Genomic DNA, 22,360 nt, shown 5'->3' with positions numbered 1-22,360 from the left:
CTGAGCCACCTGGGAAGCCCAAGTAACTGATAGCTAATAATAGCAACATGTTCATGTTGAGCCAGCAGGCTAGTAAAGTCTCTTTTAGGCAAGATCTACTCACTTTAAACTTCTTTATATACATTTCAATGTTTATAGTCCTTTGTATACTATACAAGACCATCTATTTCATTTCTAGTAAGACCACATTTGGCTTCCCTGGTGGCTCAGCAGTAAAGAATCCTCCGGCAATGCAGAAGCTTCGGGAGATGAGGGTTTGATACCCGAATCAGGAAGATTCCCTGGAGGAGGGCATGGCAACCCACTCCAGAATTCTTCCCTGGAAAATCCCATGTACAGTGGAGCCTGGCAGGGTACAGTCCATAGGGTCGCGGAGTTGGACACGACTGAAGCAACTTAGCATGCACGCACAAGGCCACATTTACCCTTAGCAATAATATTTTTACTGACCAAGTTGTCCTACGAATCTGATGACTTTGTATTTGGGAAGATAATGTAAGAATGTAAAGTACAGCAAATAGGTATCAGGATTTCTTGAAATTGTTTATAAACTTGCATAGAAAAAATAATCATTTGGCTGACATAGTTCCCTGATTCTGAAAGATATGAAATTCTCTATCCTAATCTAACAGTTTGATTGATTTTCATGAAAATCTAGGTTGAAAAGATGTTAAGCAACTTTGGAGACTGTGTCCAGTACAAAGAAATAGTCAAAAGTTCCCTGGAAGAGTTAATCACTGGCTCTAAAGAAGTCCAGGAAGAAGCCGAGAAGATCTTGGACACTGAAAATTTGTTTGAAGCACAACAACTACTCCTTCATCACCAGGTAGAATGCCTTTTTACTCTGGGGCATTTATGCAAAGTTGATTAGTTACTGAGAACCAGAGAGATAAAGAGTAAGGCTCTCCACTGACTTGAGCGGGGAAGATGGGGAGCTTGGGAAGGAACTCAGTCGAATAGTTAAAGAACTTGGCACCTCTGTTCTCTTTATTAAATAGTAAATATTTCAGAATATCTTGCAAGAAAAATTCTTAGCCAGTGTGATTTGATGATACCAAAATGCTCAAGGAATATTGTGGAAGGAAAATTGATTTAGCTATGAAAACTTTCATAAAACACTAAATTATCCTTTTCTTAATAGAGAAGGAAAGCATAAACAAACTATCTCATATTTGAGATGACTATTTATTATGTTACAATCTTTGATCTTCTGTTTACAACTTTGAATACATCCTGCTTTGGGAAATTATAACTAACATGAAGTACCAGTCCTTTCTAAAGAGTGTGCTCCCACAAAGGATTAAAACTGAAGCTAAAGAAGCTCTGGTACATGTATTGATATTTAACAATTTTAATCAGCTTTACTTGTCAAATTCAACAGAAGTGAAAGTATGATTCAAATTAATCTAATGGCAGAATTTTAGCTAACTTAATGTATAGGAAAATGTTAAGTAGTTGTCTATGTAACAATATATCGAAATGGAAGTTGCATTGAAGTAGTTGTAAAAGAGCAGCCTTTAGACTTCAAAAAAGTGCTTAGTGCCATATTGTTCTCAATCTCTGGTGAAAGTGTTGTTTGGGTTTCAGTTTACTTTAAATCAGAGAAATATGAAATTATAGATATTCACAGTAATATGTTAATATTAAAACTCTTCATTTCTTGAACCAACTGCTTGGTTATACGGTGTGTTTACTCTGTGAAAATTCAAAGTTGTATTTTGAGATCTGTGTACCATTTTTGTACATCATACCTCAATAAAATATTTATTTTAAAACACATCTTTCCTCAGATATCTTAGCATATTAATAATACTGAATATACCTTGGGCTTAAATCTCTTCATATTAGCATTTGTAGAACATGATTGATTTTTAAAAATTGGAACTGGGGCTTTGTGTTTTTAGGCAGAATATAGTTCTTCAAGGAGAATTATGTCAAATGAATAGTTTTGCCAGATTCCATCTGGGGTATTGCACGAAATATTACATGTTATCTAAATCTGCACACAAAACACTCAGGCCAAATTAATTATGTTGTTTCCCATTAAAAAATATAAAATATTTATAAATAATGCCCATCTTTGACTATCACAGAGCCTTCATTACCATCTTAACTATCCATCTTACATTTAAAATGCAGTTTAGGTTCCTGCTCAGGAGATTTTACCTTTCTGTACCTCCATTATAGCGTGGGTGTTTATGTCCCTACTTAGTTGCTTAAGAGAGTTAACATTTCTATCCATCTGTTGAACAAATGGTTCCAGCAAAAGACAAAGAGAATCAATGCAAAGAAGAAGGACGTGCAACAACAGATCACGCAGGCTCAGAAGGGAGAAGGTGGGCTGCCTGGGCGAGTCCAAGAGGAGCTGCAGAAGCTGGAGAGCACCCTGGACAGTGTGGAGCACAGTCGGGAGAAACAGGAGCGCCGCATCCAGGTAGGAGACCGGAAGTTACATTATAGGCTGCATTAACTTCCGGGTCATAAGTTACCTCTCCTACTAGCGGGAGCAAACATTTATATTTCTTGCCTCTGATGTGCCAACGTTCTGTTAAACACTTCCATGAGTGATCTCTTTTAATCATAGCTTTGTGAGATGGGTACTGTAATTAACACATTTTTCAAGAGTGGATGCTTAAAAATAGAGAATTTGAGGATCTTCCCTGAAAATCGATAATAAAGCTAGGGTTTGAATCCACTCTTGTCTGAATCCAGAAATTTGTTGCTGGATAATTTCACTTTTCTGGACAGTCCAACAGTCACATCTTTATGATTTGTTGTGCCCTTAACACATACAAGTTAATGTGTTCTTGGATTTTTACTTCCACCTATTGACTGCCCACTACTATTTCCGTGTCTCTTCTTTCTCCCTCCTTCCTTCTGTCTCTCCCTTCTCTCTTCTATCTTCCCTTTATCCTTTATTTTCTTGAGACACATTGAAGAGTTTCTTTCCTTTGTCCCATACCTACATTAAGTAATATCCTTGGATTCATAGGGCTTTGTAGCAGATAGAAAATTTCGAGTCCTGGGCCACATATCCTTTTTGTAGGTAAACTGAGACTCAAGAAGGGAAATTCTTATAGAAGATGTAAGGATGATCTTTAGTCAGTGTAGTCGTTTGACAGTGGAACTGAGAGTTAACTGAAAGTTCACAGCCTAACAAATGAATGAAAATGTGACTGTATTTTGTGAGGCATTCTGATAATTCATAACATGATATATTGTTATTTTTTCAAATTCAGGTCACATTAAGAAAATGGGAGAGATTTGAAACAAACAAAGAGACAGTGGTCAGATACCTTTTTCAAACAGGTTCCAGCCATGAGCGCTTCTTGAGTTTTAGCAGTTTGGAAAGCTTATCTTCAGAATTGGAACAGACAAAGGTATATTGGCAAGACCATATAGTCCTTTGGTACCCTTAATTCCCATGAAAAGCTGTTTCTGCTTCATCATGTCATTAATTATTGTAATTATTCATTTAGTCAATTCTTATTCTTTGTGGTTCACTCTTCAATACATTGGTCAAGTCACTCTGGGGAATGAAAACATAAATAAGATTTAAACATCAAGATGTAAGAGAAAGTTTTCATTAAAGTGGAAAATTATTAGGTTCCTAGTAGATGGAGAAAGTTCTAAAACCTCTTTCTGAAGGCAGTGATATTTTTAACTGAACTTTGAGGGGCAGAGAAGATACAGAAAAGCAGAGTTTGGGGCAGAAAACCAGCATTCCTGTAACAGGAAACACCATGAAGTATTAAAGAGTGAGAAATGGGAATTCGCTGTTGTAAAGTAGAAACAGAGAAGTGAAGTTTTAAAGGAAATTTGCACTGCATCACAAAGATTATTGAAGGTCTCTAGCATTACTCTCTACCCTTAAAGTTTTGTAAGAAAGAGTCACATGACCAGAAGAGCTGTACTTTAGGGAGATGAGTTTTTAATCTGGTGTAGAACTTTGAAAGGGTATAAGTCTGCAGTCATGGGTTCTAATTATAAAGTCATTCATTGCTTGTGTACATGAATAGGAACATGAATTAGGGTAATGGGGATGGCAATGGATATATAAGGACAGATATAAAAGGAACAGAGTGAAAGAAGAGAGGATGATACCCAAGGTTCTGAGCCTGACAGAGATAATGGTAGCAAGACAGGAAATTGGGTTAGCTGTTAGTAGAAGAAGATGAACAAGTCACATTTACTATTTGCTGATCTAATTAGTTGATGGCTATCATTTTCTTTAATCACCACAACAGTCCTTAGAGATAGGTAGCATTATTAATCACATTGTATAAATGAGAAGATACAGGGTACAAAATTGTTACTGAATTTATCCTAGTTCTTGGAATTACTAATTGGTGAGGCTGGGATTCAAGCTCAAGAGCTCTGAGTCTAGAGCCTGTAACCTCATATATAACTGTATCATATTTTCATTAAAAAAACTGATCTGCTTTACTGGTTGTTTCTATATGCTGCTGCACACGCATATGACAGCTGGAATGATTGTTCTCTGTTTCTTTGTTTACTTGTTAATACAGCTTTCATACCTGTTGTAATCCTTGAGTGGCTATACTGAGGAACTTGAGGGTTTTCTGTCTGCCACGTGTTTATAGCAATATCGTGTTTAGTCTTCATAACAAGGTTTTACTGATGAGGAAATGGGAATTCAGAGTTATGTGGCTCAAACACCTAGGAGTTATATGGCTGAAGACCTAGCTGATGTCAGAATCCATTCTCTCCTGCTGCTTCCTGCCACCACTCATGTCTTCTTGGGATTTAGAGATAAAGCCTTATGAGAGTATTCTAGTTTTATTTAACTTGGTTTTTATCAGCATCCTTCTGTGCTCCGGATTCCTCTGCACTGTGCTTTCCCCATGTGTAGCTCCCACAGAATGCTCTTAGATTGAATGTGTATTTTTGTTGTTGTTCAGTTGCTAAGTCCTATCTGACTCTTTGAAACCCCATGGACTGCAGCATGCCAGTCTCCTCTGTCTTTTACTGTCTCCCAGAATTTGCTCAAATTTATGTCTACTGAGTTCATGATGTTGTCTAACCATCTCATCCTTTGCCACTCTCTTCTCCTTTTGCCTTCAATCTTTCCCAACATCATGGTCTTTTCCAATGAATTAGCTCTTTGCATCAGGTGGCCAAAATATTCAAGCTTCAGCTTCAGCATCAGTCCTTCCAATGAATATTCAGAGTTGATTTCCTTTAAGATTGACTGGTTTGATCTCCTTGCAGTCCAAGGGACTCTCAAAAGTCTTCAGCACCACAAGTTGAAAGCATCAATTCTTTGGAATGTATATAAGCATTTTCAAACATAACTCTGCCTTCTCCATTTTTTTCTGGGTTCTGAAAAACACCAGGAGGAAAAAACACTATTTTACACTTCTGATTTTATTCATGGGGTTCTGCTGTTATTCACAGTTTCACAGTTGAATCTGCAATGACTCTGAGTTCACATATAGTGATAGCATTTAATAATTTAATAAATGCTTATAACCACAGAATTTAATGTTGTGATAGTACATACTGTATTTTAGGATATTATAAATCTCTCTGTCATAAGGAAGCTGTACTTACTGATCTTTTATTCTTTCAAATTGCAGGGTACTTCTCTGAAGTAATGTTGATAATTTCTATGAGGACGTTAAATCTTTCAAACATGAAGATGCAATAGTATTATGTAGTAACTATCATATATTGCATTTTGTAATAATTCTGAGAGATGCTATGTAAGAAAAGGCAGCTATCATAAGTTTTATTTTACAAAATCATTTACATTACCTATTTAAGAGAGAGGAGTTTATGATCAAAATGTAAACCTTCTCTGATATAATCCAGGAGAAGAAATGAGATGCTAAGTTACTCAAAATTGTCTCTGGGATTACCTTTCCTAATTCAGTATTCAATACATTTACCTGGCAAAATTGAGACAACTAAAATTTACTGATACCTCAAATATATTAAGTTAATTTTTGAATTAAGGCGGTTCACTATTATTGAAAATCAGTGTGTGAACTTCATAAATGGTTTTGTCCTCAATTTTATGTGATGGACATTAAAAAAATGATAATAGGTGCCTGTCAGAGTGCCAGGTACTTAAAAATGAAGTTGCTAGTGAAATGCTAACAGTGACCTTAGTGAGAACAGTTTACTATCTGCATTTTATATAAAAGAGCCTGAAAAATAATTTGTCAAAGTCAAACAACTAGTAATTAGCAAATCCAGAATCCTAGTTCAGGTTTGACTGGTTCAAAATTTTTCTTCTTTCCCTTGTGTAGTATGTGGATATATGGTAGATAAGATTTAACAGCATCAAGATCAGTTTATAGCTCTTTTCAGAAAGCTAGTTAACAAAATGTTTCTTTAAAGATCAATGATACTCTGTAATGACCAAAATATTCTTCAGTTAAACAAACAAGTACTTATAGGCAGTGGTCTAGAGGTCTGTTATCTTTATGACTGAAAAAAAAAAGCAATCACTGTTGCTGCTGCTGCTGCTGCTAAGTCGCTTCAGTTGTGTCCAACTCTGTGCGACCCCATAGACATCAGCCCACCAGGCTCCCCCATCCCTGGGATTGTCCAGGCAAGAACACTGGAGTGGGTTGCCATTTCCTTCTCCAATGCATGAAAGTGAAAAGTGAAAGTGAAGTCACTAAGTCATGTCTGACTCTTAGCGACCCTATGGACTGCAGCCCACCAGGCTCCTCCGTCCATGGGATTTTCCAGGCAAGAGTACTGGAGTGGGTTGCCATTGCCTTCTCCAGTCACTGTTGACCATGGCCTAACTAGCCTGCAATAAGCTGATATAGGCATGCACAAGTTAATTATTATCATGCAGCTAAGAATTTTAAACAGTAAACACAAACCAGGTGACCATTGAGTCAACGTTTTTTGGGGAATTGTTGGATAAATATGAAAGTCGTTCTCTAACTATGAAGGGCTGGTTGTGGTTTCACTTATATAAAAAGAAAATAATTTAACAAAATGTCTATTTTGGCCATAATGAAAATGTCTGTTTTATTGCTGAAAGTATCATATGCCATTATTCATACATGTTTGAATCTATCTATTCATCTCTCCATCTATTCTGGTGAGACTGTATGTTCAGTTTATTTGAGGGCAGAGTTTAACAGAAGAGGCTGCCTTTACAATTATAATATCTTTTTTTAGGAGTTTTCTAAACGAACAGAAGGTATTGCAGTCCAGGCTGAGAATCTTGTGAAGGAAGCTTCAGAGATCCCACTTGGGCCCAAGAATAAGCAGCTGCTTCAGCAGCAGGCCAAGTCAATCAAGGAGCAAGTTAAAAAATTAGAAGACACCCTTGAAGAAGAGTATGTGCTTGACAAGTCCTAGACTTTCTTCTCTGAGATTGTTTCATAACGCTCTTTCCTGTATATTGTATTCAAAACATTCTTTTAAAATCAAAGTGTTTGTGTATTTCAGCATGTTTTGAGGAAGCAACTTGCAGTTCAAAAGAAAGCATCGGCAATAGAGAATCCAGCATCTATAAGTGAGGGACGTGGTTTTTGCATTGTAAACTGATTCTGTTCATGAGAAAGCCATATCTATAAAATTCAAGTGGCCTTCATACACTGGAAAGGAGAATCTCAAAAAAGAACCAATATTTAAAATAATTTTTTTTACTGTGTTATTCTGCTCTCATAAATTAGAGGGAAGGGTAGATTTTTGGTTGTGTAGATTCTAGGTCTAAACACATAGACCAAGCATCTCCAACTCCAAGAAGCTCACAGAGTTTACTTACAGTGCCTCAATATTCAAATTGTCACTGATTGTATGCTATTTCCAAAAATTAACTTCAAAAATATATTTTATTTTTAAAGATTTAATGTTTAAATATCTAAAAGAAATTATAGTTTGGCCTGTGGTATCCTGTTATGTACAAAACAGACACACACACAAATTTGGAGGGGATAAACATATGGCCAATAACCAAAATAATATGGCTTAACAGTTCTACTTGAAAGGTTATTTAGTGGCATATCACCAACACATATTGTTTTTAAGGTATAGGGCATAATTTCTAAGATGGGCTTTAAAATGCAAAATTTGTTTTTAATACTATGAATATCTTAATATTTTACATTTATCTAAACTTTAAAATTTGTTAAATAATTTACTTAAAACAAATTGTGACTTAAAACTTTAAATATTATCTATTGGGTAGAAATAGTAAAACAGTTTATTAGAAAGGAAGCTACATCTATCTATATTAGAAATATCCTTTTGAATCTGTATTTCATTAAAAAGTTGCAATATATATAGCTTGCATTACCTGTGCTGATGAGAACATAGGTATATCCAGGGTATACATTTGAGATTGCAATATTATTGAATTTGACAATCATTGATGCCATTGTATTTTCCTGATGTCTTCAAGTGCCTTTTGGTAAACAGGGAAATTCTTTTTTTTAACCCAAGGACTTAATAGTTGAATGATATCCTCTTATTCTAGTCTTTTTCTAAACTGAAAGCCATAATCTCTTGCTTAGATATGTATAATTACCACATGGTTATATATACATAATTAATATAAACTGGGAACCTATAGCTGGAATTTTATTCACTAGATTTATTACAAATAAAGCCCAAGTTGTCTAAAAGCAGTTAGGGTGCTCATGTACAAGAATTTATAAAGTCTTTTGGAATCAAGATCATCCAGACTCTAAGAATAGCTGAAATTGTGATAGATAGTAGATTGCAGGCTTCACTCTAATAATAGAAACAGTTCCTGCATGACAGCATGAGATTCAGACTACAAGCTCTATCTTGATTCATAGAGATGTATTTTAGAAAGATCTTTGAGTATAAAGCATCACTAAACATCTCTCCTCTAAGAGCAAAAGGACCATATTGACAAAAGTGGGACTGTTAAAAACCTTACGTGCTCTGTAATCAAGGCGGGCAATTTACTAAAATAAATAAAATAAGCTTTGGCTTATTTTACTAAATAAGCCTTGGCAACTACTTGTCACATGCAGTGTTTAACTAGACTATACCTGGATTCAAACCGTTTGAACCCAGCAGTATTTTCTTCAAAGCACAGTTCCGTTCGTAATACAGAGTAGTGCTACCTCATTCTCAGAGGAGACAGGAAGACTTGAGGACTGACTAATTCACATCAAAGGTGCATTTTTTTCCCCTGTTCTAATAGTTTCAGCTTCGATGTGGTCACAGATGTCTTCACTATCCTTTCACTTGGTGATTTAAAGGGAGATGTATTTTTCTCTATTAAAATACTGCATTTTATTTACTTAATTTGGTTAATTTTAGTATTAAAACCATGGAAATGGTGAAAAACAAGTGGGATCATTTTGGCACTAACTTTGAGACCCTGTCCGTCTGGATAACTGAGAAAGAAAAAGAACTCAATGCCTTGGAGACGTCATCATCTGCCATGGATACACAAATCAACCAAATTAAGGTGACCTGCTCACAAGTTACATTTATAATCCATCTCTAGCTTTTAAGAGCACCTTTCTTATGTTTCGTCAAATGCTATCTGACCCCAGGACAAATCGTTCATTGCTATGTGACTCTATTAAAATTAAATTTACACAAAATGCTGAGCTAAGAGGTCTTGACTGATACTGGGCAATGCTTAATAGATGGAATTATGTATTAATACTGACTGACTTATGCATTCAAAGTCATTCTTGTGTGCAATATCATTAAAATGTTTTTATGGTTACATTATTCTTTTCCTTGATTTTGAATTAGCGCCATTAGAGTCCCCTGTTGATGGGTTTATATGCCATGAAATATATTCATCATCTGCAACCTTACTATGTAAGAACAAGTCTAAATGTCTAGCTTAAGTATTGGTAGCATTTACCCTCACCAACCACAAAGAAGGGTTCAAGAAATTGCTTTCTTTAGGTGAAGCAATCAGATTCCATTGCTTTAACGCTGGCATTTATGATGCCTTTGGGGGCATGGACCAAGATGATCTGAATGCTGTCCCACAGTTCTCAGATAACCACGTGTATAAGCTATCATCATCCACTTCATTCAAATAGCGTACCAAAAAAAAAATGAGCTGAAAGAAATGAATTCTGAGTGTTATTTCTCTTTCTTTTGTGCTATTTTTACACAACACATTTTCAAACTCCAGCCACTTCTTTTTCTGTCTCAGCTCATTTTTTTGGAATGGGAAAACCCTCTGCCATTTCATTCGATTAAATATAGTAAAATGAATAACAAGGTGAGGGAACGTTTCACATTATGACTCAGAAGAAGTCATTGCCATGTGCATGGTGGGAGGTGCAATATGGTTTAGCTAAGATTACATGCCGGACAGACTGCCTGTCAAACACCTTCTGCAGTCAAGGGCATACGGAGTTTGGTGTCTGCAGTCTAGCTTATGTCCTGCGTGATACACCAGGAAAAACAGATACCCAGCCATTAAAGAATATCCAAGAAATATGTTTAATTTTTAAAACTGTTTGTAAAGATGCCATTTAATCATTTCCACTAAATTCTAAGAAAACAAACAATAGTCCATTTAAATAGTTTCATCTCAAAATTTTTCTTTCAAAAAACTTTGACATAAACCCTTTTAACTAGTTTATCCTTTCTCTAAATTCACTTTTCTATTTTTGAAACCTTAATTCCACAACTTCTGAAATACATCAGTAATCAAAAGTATCACATTGTTACTCTTTAAGAAACAAAATAATCATGTATTTTAAAGTGTATAAGCATTCATTTGTGGATTGCCATGTCATCAAGCTAGAAATACATTTTAATATTCTGATATGGCACTTTGAAAACTATCTAAAAATGAATACGAATAACAGGAAAAAATATATTTGCTAGAAATAAGCAAAGATAGAGTTGAATTCATTGTACAGTGGAATCGTAAGTTCATGCTCTATTTCCAAACAGAAGACTGGCTTATAGGAAATATTCAAAATATGTTAACACTTGTCATAGTATTTTCACTTTAAAACAGTTTTAGGATTAAAATTAATAATGCATTTGCATGTTACCATGAAGATACCTATAATCTCATTTTTGTTCTTTATTACATGCTGTTCCAGATTGACTAATTTCTTATTCATTCCTAATTGATAACTCTAAAATGATAAGAACATTCAGTGGGTTCATCTTCCATCTTCTCTTCTTGGACTGGAATTTTTTCTGCCACAACCCAGCAGCATTATTATATAGTTAGCATCTATGAATTTGTTAATGGCATGTGTTATGCTGAAAACCAAAAATTTTGATCTTTACTAAGATTATTTCACTAAGGTGTTGGAAGAGCCTACTACAACTATTAGCACATAAAAAATTCAAAGTATATTTGTTGAATTTTTGAGTAACTTTTCCAGAAAAGTCATCTTAAAAGACAGCAAAACAAAGATTGTATCAATGCTCAAACAACAAGCGTCCATTAGCCATATCACTTTAGTCACAAACATAAAAATACGAACAAATAAATGATGTATCCCTGGCATTAATCTGATGCCAGTTATTTCTGACTGTCTTCTCTAGACAGAAGTTATTCTTACTCTGTTGCTTCACCTGGACAGAAGTCATATATTTTTCTGGGATAACAGTATTTTCTATTTAAATTATTTGGGTTGAAACTTGTCAAATTATTTGGCTTTATTTTGATTGAATTATTTGGATTTTTTCTCAGAGAAATAGTTTTTCTCTTATACATAAATAAACATCTATGTTTATAAGAAACTTCTGTCCCCAACACACACACACACATACACACACTGAGTTCTTTCGCAATTCTCAGTACTCTTTCTGTATTGGCTAATAGATAAAATGTCCTCCTGCCCCAAACAGAAATCATAGTCTGTAGGTTCTTGACTGTCAAGTCCCTAGCTAGTGAATAAAGCAGTGATTCCCAGAGTGGATTCCCTGGGTCAGCAGCAGTGTATCACCCCAGAAGTTGTACAGCTGCAAAGTGGGCCTCACCTTAGACCCAGTGAGTCTGAGTCCCTGAGGATGTGGCCAGGTGACCCTAATATATTCCGAATTTGGACATTATTGGCATAAAGATTAGTTGATAAACTTTAAAAGACTGGGTTGAAGCAGAAGCAGAAAAATTTTTTAGCTTGGTAAAATATGAAAAACTAAACTACATTCCAGGAAAATTAAATGTATGTCAATGTTAGCATTCCTATGAGTTTGGGAACATACTGCTTCCCAGGCCAATTGGTCAAAATTCTCAACTCACAGAATAAGAAAAGAACTTTCTGAATCTTCAAACAGACAGTAAGAGTTCCTGGGACACATTCCTGCTGCTTTCACTTCAATCAGGGTGGGTGTTTCTCCTTACTCTCCAGCCAGAGAGCGCGCCCACTGTCAGCGTGTGTCTTTCCGACTTTGTCTGCCTATCCTTTCCAAACTAGGTCAGGGAACCCATGGTGTGTGTTTGTAGCTGCTCTACAATGGCGCAAATATGTTGCAATGCCAGTTAAGGAAAATTCTGCTGATTTTCTCTCTGCAGATGATTGTATCATTTCAGGAAGGCAAGCTTGCTCAGCCTACCTTGTCATTTTTCTTGTTTTAAATATTAGGTCATGATTAAGGAAATAGAAAGTAAGATCAGCAGCATTACAGGACTAGAAGAAGAAGCTCAGTCTTTTGCTCAGTTTGTTACCACTGGAGAATCTGCTCGCATCAAAGCCAAGTTAACACAAATAAGAAGATACTGGGAAGAGCTCCGAGAGCATGCACAGAGTCTGCAAGGAATAATCCTGGGACATTTATCTCAGCAGCAGAAGTTTGAAGAGAATCTTAAACAGGTAAGAATTGGCCCATGCATGCTAAAGTTACCTATTTCACATTGCATTTTATAAATCACCCAGAAATAATGGAATGAGGGAAAAAGACACAATTTGCCAGTTCCTTACCAAGTTGTCAGTGATGCTTGAGTGTATAATTTGTATGTAACCTTTCTGGGGAGAATATAAAAATGTCATTATATATTGTGTTCAGAAAGATCTTATGGCTTAATTAGATTTCTTTCATATAGTGGGATACATTGATTTGGGGTTTTTTTTTTTAATTTATTTTATCATCACATTGAAAGTTATCCCAAAAAGATAAGCATGCTGTTTCCCCAGCAACCTTTTCTGCCTTGAAGTATGTCTTACCCACCATATTTTCATATTTTACCAATGTTTTAGATCCAGCAGTCTGTGTCTGAATTTGAAGATAAACTTGCTGATCCAGTTAAAATATGTTCTTCAGCTACAGAAACATACAAAGTTCTCCAAGAACATATGGTAATAGCATGTTTCAACATTTCTTCTTATTTGCTCAGAAATGTGATGATTCCTGTTTGAAAAGAAAACAGTAAATATTTCTATGACAGTTAAATTGGAAAAAAAATTGTATATTACTTGAGAAATAATATGATCAAATATATTCACTTCATATACTACAAGAAATATAACTATACAAATAAGTTTTCATTAAAAATGTTTGTTAAAAAGTAGTCATTTAAGATATATTTTTCTCATAATTAAAACATGTAACTTTTTCAGATTCATAGCTTTAATAAATCCTGTTACCTTTTGCCAACATTATAAAAAATGAAATGTACAGAAAAATATGCATATATTTGCATAGCAGATTTCAGATTTTAACCCAATACACTCAGATATGCAAAGACTATGTACTCACTGATCTTTTCCTCAATGGCTAGCTTTTTTGGTCTGGTCCCTGAACTGGTAATCACTGTGAAAGTGAAGTCGCTCAGTCATGTCTGACTCTTTGCAACCCCACAGGCTATAGCCTCCCAGGCTCCTCCATTCATGGGATTTCCCAGGCAAGAATACTGGAGTGGGTTGCCATTTCCTTCTCCAGGGGAATCTTCCCGACCCAGGGATCAAACCCAGGTCTCCTGCATTGCAGGCAGATTCTTTATGGTCTGAGCCACCGGGGAATCCCCCCACTGTGAGATATGTCGCAAAGCAACAGATGCTTCTGGCAGAATTTAGAGGACGGAGCAAAGCAAGGGGACATGGCAAAGAAATACTCGAAAGAAGCGTGCTCGTTAACACAAAAAATATGCTGCTGTTGTTCAGTCGCTAAGTACGTCTGACTCTGTGACCTCATGGACTGCAGCACCCCAGGCTCTTCTGTCCTTCACTGTCTCCCAGACTTTGCTCAAATTCATGTCCAACAAATATATATATGTGTGTATATATGTGTAGCACATATATGTATACATACAGTCCTTATCATGTGTGCATGCATGAAAACATATATGTAAACGCAGAGAAAGGGATGCAGTAATAACAAACAGTTGACAAAAACACAGCTGGAATGGCAAGTGGAATTTATATCATTTGAATTTTTATGGTAAGAAGTACATTATTTTGTTACTTATACAATTTCTTAAGAAATAACCCCCAAATGAGGAAAAGTAGGAAAATCGGATTTGATGGAATTGTTTTAATAGATAACTAAATTAACAGTTGGAGTACCAGAGAGAATAATGCATTTTTTTTTTTTAACCATTTGGATTTCCTAAACCAAGTTGTTTTTCTCTGTCTTGACGTTTTGACCTATAAAATGGGGCTAATGAAAGAGCATACCTCTTAGGGTTCTTCTGAAGAGTAAATGAGTTAACGTACGTAATGTGCATAACACATCTGCCACATTCTCAGTTACCTTAATTGTTGTTATCATGGATTCTTGACGTCAGCTATGTCAGTCATAACTTCCCATAGATATTTTTAAAGAAAATCACAGCATGTTGCATGTACCTCTTAGTAAAGCAGGAATAATGTTTTTAAATACTCGTGCTGTATCATGAATAACAATTTTCACATATTACCTAAATCCTTAAGGGAAAGTTAAAATTATCCCAATAGACAGGGACAATTTCTTATTTGGGGAATAGTTTCCAATCTCATCTTTGACTTCTGCATTTATGAAGTAATTGTCACTCTGTCTTGCTGTAAATCACACACAGAAACATTTTTTAGTACCACAACTGTTTATTGTGACATTGGGGAAATGTTTGGTGATAACTGGTCTCAAGGGAAAATATGGGTCTCCTTCCTTGATGCTGGGACTTTATTGCACTCTTTCGCCCTCGCGTCAGGATCTCTGTCAGGCCCTGGAATCGCTGACCAGCACGGTGGCTGCCCTGTCAGCCAGCGCTCGGAAGGTATCCAACAGAGACGCCTCCATCCAGGAGGCTGCAACCGTGCAACGGAGCTATGAGGGTTTGCTGGGTCGGGCAAAGGAGAGACAGACAGAGCTGGAGAAGCTGCTGGCCCGCTGGCAGAGGTGAGCAGCCTTCCTTCTCCCGTTGGCAGCCAGGGTATCAATAGCTACTCTTTAGTGGAAAATTCTGAACTTTGAGGGATGAAAGCAATCATCCCACACGTAAAACTACTCAACTCATGTGCCTACCATGGGAAGACACCGATCTTCATTATAAGATGAAGTCCCCTAGTTGTGGAAAGGATGCATGTCTGTCTTTACACACAGCACAGATATAAGCACATGAGCAAGTTCATACGCAAATACAAAAGGAGGGGTTTTTGGACTTTCACACCCAGAAAAAATCAACCAGCACTGTGGTATTTATCATAGTTACTGAACTCCCCGACTTCAGAAAGGTTTAGTTTTCAAGTATGATAATTTCGCAAGACTTTGTTTCTTATCTCCACTTTCCATAGGTTAGAGAAAGAACTGTCGACCTTTTTGACTTGGTTAGAGCGGTGTGAAGCTATAGCCAGTTCACCAGAAGCCGACATTTCTGCAGACAGAGTCAAGGTGGAGAGTGAACTTCAGTCAATACAGGCAAGTTCAAGGAAGTGTGAGGAGAATGAAATGCTGTTTGTCATGGTGGCATTGTAAAAACAAAATCAAGAACCAAACCCTGTCTCCAACTTAGCTTCTTGTTTTTATTTCGTGATCCTGAAGAGAAGAACAGCCCTGACCTGAAGGACAAAGTCATGGTGAACTTTGTGATGACCAATTTCCACAGTATACTAGAAAATCCTGTAGCATAATGTCTGGCACTTGAATATAAATTATCTGGCAGGGGAGTTGAAGGAGAAGTGGGTGGAAACATAGATGAAACAAGGTTGATTCTCAGTGAGTAGTTTTTTTTTGGCTGCACTGAACTGCATGTGGGATCTTAATTCCCCAGCCAGGGATCGAACTCATGCCCCCTGCAATGGAAACACAGAGTCCTAACCAGGGAAATCCCTCAGTGAATAGTTTTTGAAGTTGGATAATAGCTATATTCTTTATACTTTTGTATTTGTATAAATTTGGGATAAGTTTAAAAAAAAGAGAGAGAGAGAAGTAATACAATGTAGAAAGAAGTCACAGTAGTGATTATTTTCAAGCAAGACACCAAAAAGTGAATAACCAAAGTACAGGAAATAGAAAGACAAAGAATTCTAGCTTATTACATCTTTTAAGAAGCCAACTTTTTAAACTTTAAAGAATCTCTCAGTATTATGGAAACTACAGACAATGCTACTGATTTCTGGAGATTAATAACTGGCTTTAAGTGATGCTATCTGTGCCAGAAAATTCAACAAGCAAAATTGCTTCAACAAAGAGATTTATTGTGTAACAGATTTGCACCCCAACTTTCTCCCTTCCCCTTTTATAAAACACTTAAGAGGAAAATGGATTCTTTTACTTTTCATAATTTCTCCTCTAAAAATTCCATCAGTGCACGTCTGTAGCTTCTGGTCCTATTCCCCCAACTTCAGATGTTCTCCTACTTTGACTTTGAGGGTTTCCCATGCTCTTGGTTCTCTTGCCTTTCTAGTTTATTAAACTCAGTTTATTAATGCAGGCAGTAGTTCTGCACTAATCTCCCCAAAAGTCCCTGTTCAGAAGTCTCTGGTGACTTTCCTATCTGGGTAATCCACAATCCACAATCTGGTGTTTATCTTCTTACAATTAGAGTGTGGGGAAATCTAAGAGGGAAAGTCATTGCTCCTGTTCATAAAATTATCTGCCCATATCAAAATGTATTCTTACGTGTCTCTAAATGGAAAACAGGTCTATTCAAGTTAAAGACCTACAAAAGGGGCTGCAGGCCCACATACAGGAACTGTGTCAACTAAGCTGCTCCCTGCCCCAGTCTGAACCTTCCTTGTACGTTCCAACCTCCTGGCCTCGTGTCCTTCAACTTACTCAGATTCTGCTTTATTATCTTTCCTGGCTTCTGTAGACAGTCCTTCCTCTGATACCTTTTGCAATTTTTCTTTTATTGCACACGTGACCTCCCTACAAAGCGGAAAGAGCATCATCTGTGTGCCACGCTACAGCTGTCCATATAGTGCCTCCTGTTCTGTTGTATGAAAATAAAATGAAGAGCCTTTAAGCTCCCTGCTTTGGCCTAATGTCATCTCTAAACCCAGAGACTCACCGTGTTCCCAGTTCCTAGACTTGCACCTCTGTCACTGTTAGATATGCACTGTTTCTCCTCAGCAGTAGTTATTCTTTGATTCTTTTCACCTACTCAGTTTCTTTATTCTGAAAGAAATTCTACAGCTTCTAAATTTGCCTAACTTAATATAACTCAGACTGTTGGAAAACTAATTTGGGTTTCAGAAGCATTTTTAACATTGCATTAGAGGTTGTGCTGTGTGCTCAGTAGCTGAGTCACGTCCGATTCTTTGGGGCCCCATGGACTGTAGTCCTCTGTCCATGGGATTTTCCAGGCAAGAATGCTGGAGTAGGTTGCCATATCCTTCTCCAAGGGATTTTTCCCAACCCGGGGATCGAACCCTTGTCTCTGGTGTCTCCTGCATTGGCACATAGATTCTTTACCCCTGAGCTACCTGGGAAGCCTTGCATTAGAGGTTAAGTGGATCCAATTCTAAATCAAGGGATAAAAACTCTTCTTAGCCTGGTCCTAATGACCTCCATTTTTCAAGAACACAAAGCCTTTGGACAACAACTACCTGTGTCATGTGGTCCTTCCTGGTCAGTCTTGTTAGGATGAAATCTGTAATCCATTCTTTTTTTCTCAGGTGCTGCAAAATGAAGTTGTGTCCCAGGCTTCCATCTATAGCAACCTATTGCAGCTAAAGGAATCCCTCTTCTCAGTGGCCTCCAAAGATGATGTGAAAATGATGAAACTACAATTGGACCAGTTGGATGAGAGATGGAGAGATTTGCCCCAGATAATTAGCAAAAGGTTGGGGTTCAAACAAACTTCTAGTATTGCTCATTTTTTTAAAACAGTGAGCATATAAATTAAGAAAGCTTAGTTTTGTTTACTTTTACTTAACCCCATTATTTGAGCATAAAGAGAAGAAAACTAATCATAATTTATAAATCAAAGTGCTTAAAACTAGTATTTCAGATGACCCTCAATTCAAAATTTTAGTCTTGCAATCAAGGCAAATGATCAAATTAGTTGAACGATATTAAAGAGAGTAGGATTACTCATGTTTTAATTATTATTGCTCAAGTTGTTTATATATATAGGAAAAAAATGGTAAATAAAATTTTACCTCACATGATATTTCTCAACAGAGGATATGTATTTTTCCCATTCCATTCCAGTATTATAGAGAACAGGAAAATTATTATTATCATATTAAAAGGAGACAACATGGATTAAATCTTAACTGACTGGATGGTTAACAATTGACATCTACATATTTCTAATATGCCAAAAAACAAGTTTTTGTCTTAAATTGGTATTGATTACCCATGTAATGTGGAAAAAAGCAGTTAACCTTTTTAGTCAATTTTTATTTTATTTTTTCAGCAAATATTTACTGAATTTTAATGAGTAGCGCACTCTTGCATATGCTGAGGTTAGCAATGTAAACAGAGTTCCGCTCTTTAACTCTGTGGAGCTTGTATTTGTTCTGTTGTCTATTCATTCATATATTCAGTTAGCAAATGTTTATTGCGAACCTGTTGAGTATGAGACAACCTATCAGACACTGAAACCATAAAAATCAGTAAAACCTGAGGGCAAGTATTATAGATCAGCGTGGGAATAACAAGAAACCCAATGGGAGGGGAGCACAGGATATTACAGAAGCCAAGAGAAAGGACATTTGAATGGGTTCATGAAAGGCTGACAGAAGGTTTTTGGTGCCAAACCCTTGAAAGATGAGTAACTTTCTACAAAATAGAGGAGGATCTGCCCTCCCCAGCCCTCCCAGAAGAAAAGTAAAAGGATTTTACAAATGATACAAATGTATGAAAGCATTCAAAATATACTCTATGCATGTAAAGGTAACATGTAGAAGATTTTGTAAGGATTAAAGCATGAAAGTCTATTTAAAGAGTTGAACTTTGGATATGAGCCATCATAACAAGTGTATTTTATTAAAGTGTTATTCATTTTTAATATTAGTTAATTGCCTAATCTTGGTTGTGCTGGGTGTTCTTTGCTGCATGAAGGCTTTTCTCTAGTTGCAGTGAGCTGGGGCTACTCTCTAGATGCCGTGTGCAGTCTTCTCATTGCGGTGGCTTCTCTTATTGCGGCTCTTGGGCTCTTGAGCTCAGGCTCAGTTAATTGTGGTGCACAGATTTAGTTGCTTCACAGCAGATGGAATTATCTCGGACCAGGGATCAAAAGCATGTCCCCCGCATTGGCAGGCAAATTCTTATCCACTGTACCATTATGGAAGTCCTAAGGTTATCCTTAATGCCGGCCTTGGGCTCTGAAGTCAGATCGCCTATTGTTTGTTGACCTAATTCATTCATTACACAAGCAATGATTGATCCCTGATCCTATCCCAGGTACTTTTCTAGGTACTGAGTTTATAGCAGTAAGCAAAGCAAGACCTATGTCTTATTGGGTGAGGGGGAAGATAAATAGATCATTAATCAAAAGAATGAACAAGACCATTTCAAGTGGTGTTCAGTAATATGAAGACAACAAAATAGGATGACATGGGAGGGGCTGTAGATTGGGTGGCCAAGCAAAGCCTCTCAGGGGACTTGACATCAGATTAAGATCTGAATACTATGTACAAAGCATGTTCGCGGTACTTTGGGGACAAAGCGTACAGGCAGAGGGAGCAAAAAAGGGCAGAGGCTCTTAGACAGTAATGAGCTGGGATACTGAGGAAACAGAGGTGAGTGAAGCATGGGGCAGTGCTGTATCACATGAGGTCAGAGAAGTTGATTACCTGGGATCCCTTGCAGACCACAGTAAGGAGCCTTGGAGTTTTGCCTTCTTGTATGCAACAGGAAATTGCCCCCATGTTTAAGCTTGGCAGGGATGTTCTGATTATATTAAGATAATTTCTGGTTGTTACCTACAAAGTGGATAGTAGGGAGGCCATGGTGGCAGGAAGGACGCTGGTGTGGGAGGCTGGTAGAGGCAAGAGATGAAGAGATTTAGGCCAGGGTGTAGAAATGGAGAGAAGAGCACAGAACATACCGTGACGGGGTGCTGGCAAGATCAACACAGATCAGACGTGGTAGTAAAGACAAGGGGATGAAGACTGACCCGTAGAATCATCTGGGTGGATGGTGAAGACGTCAACTGAGATGGGGAAAATTGGGAGAGAAATGGGGCTTGAGAAGTAGAAAACATCAAGAGTTCTGGTCTGGCCATGTATGACAGCATTGCTTTTGCCCTTGATTAGAAACATGTCATTTTTTCTGTCCAGATGCGGGGCATTTTAACATTAACACTTTTCTGTACATAGGATTAGCTTCCTTCAGTCTGTGGTCGCCGAACACCAGCAATTTGATGAACTGCTGCTTTCCTTTTCTGTCTGGATTAAGCTGTTCCTCAGTGAATTACAAACTACTTCTGAGATAAGCATAATGGACCATCAAGCAGCTCTTACACGGCACAAGGTAAAGTTTGTTAAGATTGAAGAAGAATTTATTCATAAAATAGAGTTCTTGAATTATAAAGGGATGCAACATTAAAGAACACTGGCAACAATTTAGCTTCTTATTAATATGCAAATGTTTTAATAATTGAGTATATGGTCCCAGGCAACATGTTATGCAGACAAATTAAACACATAAAGCCACTTCAGATAAAATAGGCAACCACCTTAAGAGACTGCTCCTTCAAAGTAGAGCAAATGATTTCTAGAGTGAATGATATGAGAATGTTCATTTTTAAGCTTCTACTTTGCTTTGTTACAGTGCTGAAAACTAATACTGAATTCTGTTGCTTTAATGATAGAGTTTTTCTGAATTACCCTTTAGCTTGAAAGTTATTTAAAATTCATGATTTATTTTCCTTATTTATAATTTATGTAAAACAGCTGTTGAGGCATCAAAAAATAAAATAATAAGATTCTGACCATCAAGCATTGGAATAGTTGGACATAAGCTATATAATAAGTTTATAACAATATTTAGTAATAAAACATTTAATATTTGTTGAGTGCTAACTCTATGGTGGGTTTGCTAATTGGTTTTACCCGAAGTAAAAGTACTTTATCATATCTTCCTGTTACAAGACAGGGGTGCTATCTTCCTTAATGATTTACATTTCAAAGAAATGGCTCCCCCAGTCCCTGAGAAAGACATTCTGAGTTGTAAAATTGGCCAGAGGCTTTAAAAATATTTATCTCACAAAGGGGCAGAGAGGGAATTTGTACATTTTCTAGTGTAAATGCTCAAAAAAGCCCTCGAAAGTTTAGTAGTCAAGCTAAGGAGAACAGGCCTTAATGTTCATCTATTCCTATACTCCTTCCCTATAAATTGTTGATATTAGCTTTTATTATAATTATAAATACTATAATTTGTATATAAATATATAACTATAATATGTAAAATGTAAATATGTGTTATATATAATAGAGCTTAGCTCTAATATATAAATATTATAATTTGCATGTAAGTGAATTATTATAATATATAAAATGTAAATTTAAAGTGTTGGCCAAAAAGTTCATTTTGGAAAAACCTGAATGAACTTTTTGGCCAACTTAATATAATATGAATCATAGATCATAGAGCTAATTCCATAAATTAGTAATTCTAAATAAAATCTAATGAATTAATTCTAAAGTAGAGCTAATTCTGTAAATATTTTAGTTATATTCTGCATATATGTATAGGTAAATAGCTTCCCAGGTGGTGATAGTGGTAAAGAACCCACTTGCCAAAGCTGCTGCTGCTGCTACTAAGTCGCTTCAGTCGTGTCCGACTCTGTGCGACCCCATAGACGGCAGCCCACCAGGCTCCCCCGTCCCTGGGATTCTCCAGGCAAGAATACTGGAGTGGGTTGCCATTTCCTTCTCCAATGCATGAAAATGAAAAGTGAAAGCGAAGTTGCTCAGTCGTGTCTGACTCTTAGCAACCCCATGGACTGCAGCCCACCAGGCTCCTCCGACCATGGAATTTTCTAGGCAAGAGTACTGGAGTGGGGTGCCATTGCCTTCTCCAC

The 22,360-nt window shown here is 36.8% G+C and overlaps 1 protein-coding gene across 1 annotated transcript in view; it reads left to right on the top strand.

Moving 5' to 3' along the window:
* Positions 1-22,360, top strand: part of SYNE1 (spectrin repeat containing, nuclear envelope 1) — a 501,723-nt gene that overhangs the window by 187,651 nt on the left and 291,712 nt on the right. The window contains exons 29-39 of the mRNA XM_010840908.1: positions 659-826; positions 2,264-2,434; positions 3,240-3,380; positions 7,168-7,328; positions 9,289-9,439; positions 12,555-12,782; positions 13,167-13,265; positions 15,095-15,282; positions 15,678-15,801; positions 18,003-18,169; positions 20,655-20,808. Of these exons, the coding sequence (XP_010839210.1) occupies positions 659-826; positions 2,264-2,434; positions 3,240-3,380; positions 7,168-7,328; positions 9,289-9,439; positions 12,555-12,782; positions 13,167-13,265; positions 15,095-15,282; positions 15,678-15,801; positions 18,003-18,169; positions 20,655-20,808 (1,752 nt within the window). The remainder of the gene's footprint in view (positions 1-658; positions 827-2,263; positions 2,435-3,239; positions 3,381-7,167; positions 7,329-9,288; positions 9,440-12,554; positions 12,783-13,166; positions 13,266-15,094; positions 15,283-15,677; positions 15,802-18,002; positions 18,170-20,654; positions 20,809-22,360) is intronic.

The sequence above is a fragment of the Bison bison genome, unplaced genomic scaffold (genome assembly GCF_000754665.1).
Source record: "Bison bison bison isolate TAMUID 2011002044 unplaced genomic scaffold, Bison_UMD1.0 scf7180017864148, whole genome shotgun sequence".
Taxonomy (NCBI): domain Eukaryota; kingdom Metazoa; phylum Chordata; class Mammalia; order Artiodactyla; family Bovidae; genus Bison; species Bison bison.
This window is presented reverse-complemented; position numbering and strand designations above follow the sequence as displayed.